Below are 9,376 nucleotides of genomic sequence, written 5' to 3'. Positions count from 1 at the left end.
TTAGGAGGATTTTCTCCTGCACAATATCTGGGAGGGGGGACGTTGAACCTTCTCCCCGGCAGATGCTCCAGGGGATCCTCACAACAATAAAGGAGCTGCCGAGGGCCAGCCCCAAGGAATGTGACTGCAGCAGGGACAGGGACAGGGACGGGGACGGGGACGGGGACGGGGACGGGGACGGGGATGGGGATGGGGACAGGGGCTGCTCTGCCAGGTGATGGCTCTGCCGCCGCGCCTGCCGCCCTGCCTGCGTGTGTCACGGGTCTGGCACGGCTCAGAGCCAGGCTGAGCAAGTGTGAGCACACCCGAAACCAGACAGGGATGGGACAGGACAGGGGATGGGGAGGGCGGCTGGGGACAGACGGCAGCAAGCCTGGAGCCACTCGGGGGGCACAGGCTGCTGCTGGCGGCGGCACCGCTCCCCTGCTTGGGCACAGCCCAGCCAAGCTGCAGGGCACCCCCCCGAGCTCCGGGCACCTCTTGGTGTGGGGCAGGGGGTGCTGCAGGCACAATCTGTCCGGGGGAGGGGGCGAAGAGGTACCAGGGCCACAGCTGAGGACGTGTTACCCTCCCTGCTCGCTGGACTTTGCTGCCTGCAGGATTCAGGGCGCGTTGCCGTGCCCCCAGCCCCAGCTCCCCGGAGCTCTGAGCGCTGGCCCCACGCAGCCGGGCCGTGTTTCATAGGCTGTGTTTTGTGGTGCTCCTGCACCCCGCGGGCCTCGGGCAGGCGTTTCGCAAGGGTCCGGCCAGGCCCCACGGCCACGGGGACAAAGGGGATGCGTTGCAGGGCAGCACGCAGCTCTCGTCCTGCGCTGCCCAAATCTCTCCCGCGGGACCCGGGGAGCATGTCGCAACTCTGAGGGGACAGGAGGGGGCTGGGGGTGCACATTGGCAGGGGGGTTCACAGCCTCGCTGTCCCTGGGGACCTGGGAGCCCCATGGGGATGGCAGGATACCTCAAAGGCCGCTTCAGGATGGGGCTGGCCAGAGGCAGAGCCCGGAGCTCAGGGTGCCCATTGGGGTGCCCCGTGGGGAAACGCTTGTGTCCAGAGCTTCAAAGTCCAGCCCTGCTGTCAGCGGGGATCCAAAGGGCACTGGAGACCTGGGAACTGCCTCGTGTCGCACGCTGGAGCTGTGCCAGCTGCTGGCTGGGCTACAGCAGCTCCCGCGGAGCCGTGCCAGCCCCTGCGACCAGGGCAGCGCGGCGAGAAGCCTGCACAGCCCATGGCAGCTCCCAGCCCTGCTGGGTGCCCCGGGGCACCCGCCCACCCCCCCGCCCCTGTTTGCACAGCCGGCACAGGGCGGGCGCCACGAGAGGCTCTCGGGTCGTGTTTGCAGAGCACCTGGTGAGCCCGGGCCCAAAGGGCTGCGTGGCCCCTCCAGCCCCTCTCCAGCGGTGCTTCCACACCCTCAAAGCATCCGGAGCTCCTTGAAGCTGGGGCGAGCTCCTGCCGCACCCTGGGAAAACCTGGAGAGGTCCCGAGGCCACCGGGGAGGGGGAAGGAGACAGGAGGGAGAAGGAGACGTGGCCGTGAGCTGTAGGATGGAGGAGCCTTGCTGGTGCCTCTGGGCAGCACCGGCTGTGTCCCCAGCCCTGAGCCCCCGTCCCCCGCTCACCCCAGTGGCGCAGGGGCAGGCGGAGCCTCTGCAGCCCCCTGGCAGCTCAGCGCCTGCTGAAGGAGATGTGTTTGGGAGAGAAAGAGGGGGCTTCACCTGCGCTCCCTTGGGAGGGCGAGGGGCTGGGGGAGCACGGGAGCAGGAGGAGCCTGGCTGAGAGCACTGGCCCTGGCTCTCCGGGGCTGTGCGGGTCCTGCGGGTGGGATCGGGATGCTCAGGGCTGCTCTGCATGGGTGGGAAGGCATGTGGGGTGCTGGGTCCGTCACAGGGACCCCATAGCACAGCGTGTGGGGTCTCTCCCTCTGCCAGCCCTCTCCTGCCAGGCTCAGCACCCCCCTGCTGGGAGCCCCCCTGGAGCTGGGCTCTGGGAGCTGGAGCTGGGCACGGGGAGCTGGAACTGGGCTCTGGGAGCTGGCAGCGGGCACGGGGAGCTGGAGCTGGGCTCTGGGAGCTGGCAGCGGCCACGGGGAGCTGGAGCTGGGCGCTGGAGCCGAGCCCCGAGCCCGGCAGGTGGCGCCCGGCGCCCGCCGCTGGCGGCTGCTGAGCCCCGCGGGGCCGGGCGGGACGGGACGGGACGGGACGGGACGGGACGGGACGGGACGGGATGGGGAGGGATGGGGAGGTCCATGTGGGGCTGGGCTGGGCTGCACTGGCTGATGCCGACCTGTGCTGGACCATTCTGGTCTATTCTGGGCAGCGCTGAGCTGTGGCGGTCTGTTCTGGGCTGCACTGGGCTGCGCTGGGCTGTGCTGGGCTGTGCAGGACAACGCGGGGCCGCACTTGGGCTGGCCTCACTGGTCCATGCTGGTCCTGGACAGGGGCGATGGCTCCCTGTGGGGCCAGGGATGCAGCCAGGGACACGTCCCCAGCCCCACGGCTCCTAGCGCTGCTGGCCGGGACCGATCCTGCAGCCCTGACACCCCTGGGTGCAGAGCACCCAAAGGGAAGGTGCTGAGCAGGGCACTGCCAGCCGCCCCCTGCCTGGGCTGTGGGGCTGGGTCCAGTGGGGCTGGAACGCTGCGGGGACACGGGGCGGTGGGGTAGTGCATGCTGCTGGGGGGAGCTGCTCATCGCGGGCTGTGCAGTGACACCCGCGTGACGAGGCTGCAATCGTTTCATGGTGCTCATTGCCCCTTCTAGAACGACTTGGGTGGTGGAGAGGCACAAAGTGGGGGAGCTGCGCGTGGGGAAGGCTCTGCTGCGCCCCGTGCCGCCCCTGGCTCCCAGCCCTCTGGGGGCAGCTCTGTGCCCCGCTCCTGCCGGTGGGGACATCCCCAGGAGGCAGACGGTGCCCAGCCCTGCCTCTGTGCCCGCACCACGTCCCTCAGGCACAAGTGGAGAGCTGATCTCTGTGTCTCTCAGTGACGGTTTTCTGGCATTCCCGGCTCCCCCCCCCCTCTTTATTTTGGCCTCCTCTCTGTGGGAGCTGGTGGTGAAGCTCCCGGCTCAGCCTGCGCAGGTACGAGGTGGGCAGGAAGGGGCACCCGGGGCTGCCCGGCAGCGGGCGAAGCCTCCCACGACTTGTCCCCAGCTCCGGTTTGGTGGCAGGGCTGCACGCCCCCACCTCGGCCCGGCTGCCCCCAGCCCCGACGTTCCCTGCAGGGATCCCAGCTCCGCAGCGCTTGCGAGGGGGTCCCCAAACCCCGACCTCTCCCGGGGCTGGGAGGGGTGCTGCACGCAGCGGGACAGCCCCGGCCCCCCCAGCGCCCCGCAGCCCGCCCGGTGCAGCTCAGACCCCCGGGGGGGGTTCACGGGGCGCAGGAGCCCCGCGGCTCGCGGTGATGCTCTCCGGCGCCGCTCCATTCTCACGCCCCGCGCCGCGCTTTGGTCGGGAACGTGCGAATTTGCGTCGAGGGCAGGAATCTGACGCCCCAACGAGCTGCGCCCGGCCCCGCCGCACCGGGGGCTCCGCCGCGCTCCGCGCCCGGGGAAACTGAGGCACGGCCGCGGGGGGGCGGGGCGGGCGGCCCCTTATGCAAATCTGGGAGCGGCGATTGGGCGCGGGGCGGGGCCGCCGGCCGCAGACAGGCTATAAGAGAGGGGGGGAACAATGCCCCGCCGTCCCGGCTCGGTGCCCGCTGCCGGCGCCGCCACCCGCAGCGCCGGGCGAGCTGGGTGCGGGGGCAGCCCCCGGCCTGAGCTGGGCTGGGGGTGCCCCGGGGGTGCCCCCGTTCCGCCCCCGGCTCTGCCCCCGCCGCCGCCCCTCCATGCCGAGATGGAGCGGGACCCGTCCCCGCACTACTTCTACGACCACGACGCCGGGGAGGACTTCCACCGCTCCACGGCGCCCAGCGAGGACATCTGGAAGAAGTTCGAGCTCGTCCCCACGCCCCCCCGCTCGCCCCTGGGCGCCCCCGGCGACAAAGGCGGGGGCGGGGGCGCGGAGGAGCGGCCGGGTGGCCCGGCACGGCACGGCCCGGCCGCCGAGGAGCCCGAGTACCTGCTCGGCCCCGGACCGATCTTCGGCAACCTGAGCGCCTTCATCCTGCGGGACTGCATGTGGAGCGGCTTCTCGGCCCGGGAGCGCCTGGAGAAGGCCATGACGGAGAAACTGGCCCCGGGCCCGCAGAGGGCGGCCCCCCACAAGCCCTCCTTCGCCCAGGACTTGGGCTTCAGCAGCTCGGCGAGCGAGTGCGTGGATCCCGCCGCCGTCTTCCTCTGCCCGCTGGCTGAGAGCAAGGTCCCGGCATCCTCGGGATCCGAGGGCCAGAGCGACTCCGGTAAGGAGCGGGGCGCGGCGCTCCCCCGGCCCCCACGCGTGGCCTCCCGCGGGGCGGCGCCTTCGGGGGGCTCCGGGCAAGCCCCGGGCCCGGCTCCGCCGACGAGGGGCCCTTTGGCCGCTCCCCCGCCCGGGGGCTCCCGCCCGGCGGCTCCGTGCCCCCCGCAGGTGGCTCCCCCCGGCCCCCGCTCGCCGTCCCCGCGGGAGCCGGGCGGGCTGGCGAGGGGCGAGTTCGCGGCTCGCCCGGGGAAGTTTTCCCCGTCCCTGCAGGGGCTCTGCTGCCGGTGGGGCCGCCGCACCCCCCCCCCGGGCCAAAAGGCGAGGCAGGCGCGGGCGGTTCCGGGGTGGGCGGGACATCCCCGACGGCTGCGGCACCCCGGGGCTGTGTGGGGCCCCCAACCCTGACCTTCCTACGCCCCCCCCGCGGCCGGGGGGGCCGCGCACCGCTCCTGTTCCGCCCCCCCCTCCCCCCGTTAGCCGCCGGGAAGCGCGGCCCCGCCGTGCCGTGACCCCGTTAAGAAATCTGCCGGCGGCGGCGCCCCGCGCGGGGCGGGCGCTAATGGCATTAGGGGCCCGCGGGCTGTAAGCGGGTCGGCACTAAGAGGCTTAGCCCGGCCCGGCGGGGGCAGGGGCCGGGGCCGCGGGGGTCCCGGGGCCGGGGGTCCCGGCCCGGCCTCGCCACGTGGGCGCCGAACAAAAAGCAACAGCGTGCGAACAATGCCCGCCGACGGGCGGGCGCGGGGGCCAATGGGCGGCCAGCGGGGTGGGACCGGCACCGCCGGGCAGCCAATGGGAGCCGCCCGGGGGCGGGGCCCCGCGGCCCGACTTTTATTAATGGGAGACGGGGGCACGGGGGCGCGCACGTGGCGGGGCCGCGCGGGGACAGTTTTGGGGGGGGGGGGCGGGTGCATGCGGGGGGTGTTCGGGTCTCGCCGCTGCCCCCTCCCCAAGGGCCCCCTTGGTCTCCCGGGGGGCTTGGCCCCGGCTGTGAGGGGGCTCACGGCTTGGGAGGGCAGCGGGGGGTCGCAGGAGCCGGGGGGAACAAAGGGCGGCTCTGCCCCACATCCGCATCCACAGCCCCGACGGGCCGGGAGAGCCTCAGACTGGGCTGCTCCGTGGGGTTAGAGCCCAGCCCCAGCTCCCAGCATCCCGCTGTTCCCTCCCGCAGGTGGGCTCGGGCACTTCTCGCCTGTTGCTTCTTTGCACGCGTTGCTCCTGGTGCAGAAGTGAGGCCCCAGCCTGGGTTCAGGGCTCTGGGCACACGGATGTGCAGGGAAATCCTCCGGTGTGGTGGCACTGCAAGAGCATCTAAGCTGTGCAATCCCTGCTGGAGGTCGTGGGGTGGTTTTGCAGAGCATCACCAAACCTTGGTGGGATGGCAGTGGGACGGGCATCCGGGGCTGTGGGGAGCCCCCGAGGGGCTCCCAACTCACAGGGACTTCTCTGTGCCATGTCCCTTCTGAGCAGAAGGCGAGGAGATCGATGTGGTGACAGTGGAGAAGAGGCAGTCGCTCAGCCTGAGGCAGCCGGTCACCATCACGCTGCGCGCCGACCCCTTGGACCCCTGCATGAAACGCTTCCACATCTCCATCCACCAGCAGCAGCACAACTACGCCGCCCGCTCGCCGCCGGACGCCTGCCCCCAGCCGGAGCCGCCCCGGCGGGACGAGGAGGAGCTGCTCAGCACCACAGAGTCGACTCCTGCCAGCACGCTGCCTGAGCCCAGCTTGCCGAAAGCCGGCACCAGCCCCGGCTCCGACAGCGAGGACGTGGCCAAGAGGAAAAACCACAACTACCTGGAGCGCAAGCGGCGCAACGACCTGCGCTCGCGCTTCCTGGCCCTGCGGGACCAGGTGCCCGGGCTGGCCAGCTGCCCCAAGACGCCCAAAGTGGTGATCCTGAGCAAGTCCTCCGAGTACCTGCAGTCGCTCATCAGTGCCGAGAGGAGGATGGCGGCCGAGAAGCGGCAGCTGCGGCTGCAGCAGAGCCAGCTGCTCAGACAGATTGCTCACCTCAAGGGGCACTAGCACGAACCCGCCCCCACCCCGGCCCTCGCACCAACCCCGCGTCCCTCTCAATTTGCACATTTTTGATTTTTGGTTAGCTGTCGAACTCTCGCTCCTGGGGGCAGGAGCGCATGGTGGCTGCCGCATGTGGGGCGGCTGCAGCGCTGCTGGCGGAGGTAGGGCCCTCCCGGGGCACCCCCTAGCCTGCGGCTGCCTGCTGGGAGCTGGGAGACGTCTCCCAGTGAAGCTTTCTCAAGTGACTTTTCTGATTCAGGGGCTCCGCTCTTCCACCTCGCTGGCAGCCCCCAGCTGTTGGCCGCTGACAGCCCTGCTGGGAGCTGCTCCGGGCACCCACCCCGCCTAAACGTCCCCAAGCACCACAATCCGCTTCGATGAGTCCCAGCTCATGTTCAGAAGGATCCCAGTGGGATGTGACCCGCTCTGAGCAGCGTCCCAGCCATGATCCCCTTGCTCGTGGCAGCCCTGTGGCTCGGCTGGACCGTACCTCACTTTCCTACCACTTCGTGCAGTAGCTTGTCTTGGATTTTGTGTTCTAGAACCTGCTGCTGTAACTGCGAGTCTTATACTGGAGGCTGTGTTTTTATACTGTATTTTTGTACCACTTTTTGAGAAGTATTGGTAAAGAGTTTGCTTTTTATATATATATAAAAACTTTTGTGGAGGGGTGGGGGGCTCCTGCTGTCGGGGAAGGCTCCGTCCTGCTGCACTTTAGGGAGATCAGGAAGGGGCTCATTCCTGCTGGACCCTTGAGCCGAGTCCTGGCAGAGGCTGGTTCCCACCTTGCAGTTCTCCAACCCACCCTCTTGCAATAACAGGGGTTTTTCCTCGTTTCCCCCCATCCTTGTGAGCACCCCCTGGCCAGCAGCCACTTAAAATCCCCGGTGGCGCTTTGGGCTGTGCCCAATGGGGGGGGGGGGGGCACCCTGGGGTGCTGGCAGGGACGGCCCCGCCGGGTCCCGCTGACCTGCTGAGAACCGTTAGAGTTAACACTGTGGTCGGATTTAGCACTTTCTTCATTACCTCACACTTCATGAATAAATAAGTTACAAAGACAGCCTGGGTTGGCTTTTTCCGTGCAGGTGACTGTGGGTTTCCGTGCATGCTGTGATGCCTGGGGGGGGGGGGTGCTGTGCTGTGGGGTGTCCTGCTGCTCACGGACACAAACCAAGGAAGGGGTTTGCACCAGGGCTTGGCAGCCCCGCTGAGGTGTGTCCCGGCTTTCTCCTGGCCGTTGGAACACGAGTGGCTGTGGTGGTGGGGCTGGGGTGATAAAACACCCGGGTTCTTTTACCTCCTTTTAAGTGGATTTAGCCTGCACCGGGCTCGGGGGCCTTGCTGTAACCGTACACTCCTCTAATGGGCTCGGGGCAGTCTGGTGCTCGCTGCTGGGGCTGCGTAACCCTATAGGTGAGCAGGGAGGGGAAGGTGACCCAGTCGCTTCCAGGGGCCTGGGAGAACTTTGTACACCCGGATCTGCCGAGTGGATGAAATTATATATACGTGTGTGTATGTGTGTGCTCCCCCCTTCCCTGAACTCGATGCTTTGGGGTTTTAGTCACGCTGGCGGCAAAAGTCTTGCTCTAAGTGCAGGAGGGACCTGGGATCCTGTTACCGCTGAGATGTCGGGAGAGCTGCTCTGGGAGCCGTGGTCACCCGGGGGAAGCAAGCCTTAAAACGCAGCGTTTCTGCACAGCAGCTCGTGAACGCCTGCTCCCTTCGCTTCCTGCAGTATTTCACGCTCTCTGCGTGTTGCATTGTGCCGTGTCAAAGCGCGTTAGAGTTGTACTGAAAGGTGCTTGTGGGAGCTGCAGCTGAAACGCCGAGCAGGGTGACCTAAATCTGACACCTCGCCTGTGAGCAGGAAACAAAGCCCGGATGTACCAGTCCCTTCAGTTCTGGGGTGTGAACGCTGAAGCTCGCAGACTGGTGCCTTTTTTCAGCTCAAGGTGACCCACCCAGTAAGGTTTTCAGAAAGGTGCCCTTTTTCTTTTCGTGCTGAAGGCACGTAGGATGTTTAAAACATTTTTCTTTTGGAAGTGATGCGCAGGTCCCATGGCCTGAGCGGAGACCACCAGCAACAGAAAGCTGCTCTCAAACTGGATGGAGGAGCAGTTTCGGTTTTACACATACCTTTGAGCTCTCCTGCTTAAAGCCCATGTACGTGTATATATTTGCCCCAGACTCCCCTGGTTACTAAAGCAGAGGTCTCTTATCACACTGCCACGGTAAGAACCATGAAAGCAGACAGTGCTATCAGGTGCACAAATGAACACGCAGCCTTTTCGTCCTCCCTTGCCTGCAGCCGGCGGGTGTCGGCTGTGGCCATCGCAGCTCACACTGCCCGGCCCGGGGGGTTTATTGCTGTACACGCACAGCGCCCTGCTCACGCTCAGACCCCGCAGCACCTCCACGGGGCCGTGCCCACCTTCGTGCCCGCACCGGCAGATTCTCGGGGCAGCTTCTCGAGGCGCCGACAACTGCAGTGCCTGCAAGGGGGGGGCCGGCAGCCGTGTCCCCCATCCCGCGGCAGAGGATGCTGCCCAGATCCCCCCCCCCCGCTGCCACGGCAACGCATCCCTTCCTCCCCGGCCCTGTTGCCGTGGGGACAGCCGCCCCTCAGCATCTCCCCGTGTTGCTGTGGCGACCAGTTCTGCCTCTCGGTTGCCAGGGCAACGAGCTCCTCTGTCGCTATGGCAACAGCCCGTCTCCCCTGCCCTGTTGCTACGGCAGCAGCATCCTTCCCCTCGCCCTGTTGCTACGGCAACAGCATCCTTCTCCTCCTGCCCCGTTGCTGTGGAAGCAGCATCCTTCCCCTTGCCCCGTTGCCATGGCAATAGCATCCTTCCCCCCACCCCCCCCCGTTGCCATGGCAATAGCGTCCTTTCCCCCCCCCACCCCCCGTTGCCCCCCGCCCAGGGCAGAGCCGGGGGAGCCCGAAAGGGGCCGGGAGCGGGCAGCGGCCGGGGCCCCGGGCAGGAACGGGGCAGGGCCGGAGCCCGGGGCGGTGCAGGGGC

The 9,376-nt window shown here is 68.0% G+C and overlaps 1 protein-coding gene across 1 annotated transcript; it reads left to right on the top strand.

The window, feature by feature from the left end:
• Positions 1 to 3,663: 3,663 nt before the first annotated feature.
• MYCL (MYCL proto-oncogene, bHLH transcription factor) lies at positions 3,664 to 7,416 on the top strand. Its single transcript, XM_066982570.1, has 2 exons — positions 3,664 to 4,336; positions 5,803 to 7,416. The coding sequence occupies exons 1-2, from the start codon at positions 3,667 to 3,669 to the stop codon at positions 6,360 to 6,362; spliced, it is 1,230 nt and encodes a 409-aa protein (XP_066838671.1). The 5' UTR covers positions 3,664 to 3,666; the 3' UTR covers positions 6,363 to 7,416.
• Positions 7,417 to 9,376: the final 1,960 nt, after the last annotated feature.

This window comes from Anser cygnoides, chromosome 24 (assembly GCF_040182565.1).
Source record: "Anser cygnoides isolate HZ-2024a breed goose chromosome 24, Taihu_goose_T2T_genome, whole genome shotgun sequence".
Taxonomy (NCBI): domain Eukaryota; kingdom Metazoa; phylum Chordata; class Aves; order Anseriformes; family Anatidae; genus Anser; species Anser cygnoides.
This window is presented reverse-complemented; position numbering and strand designations above follow the sequence as displayed.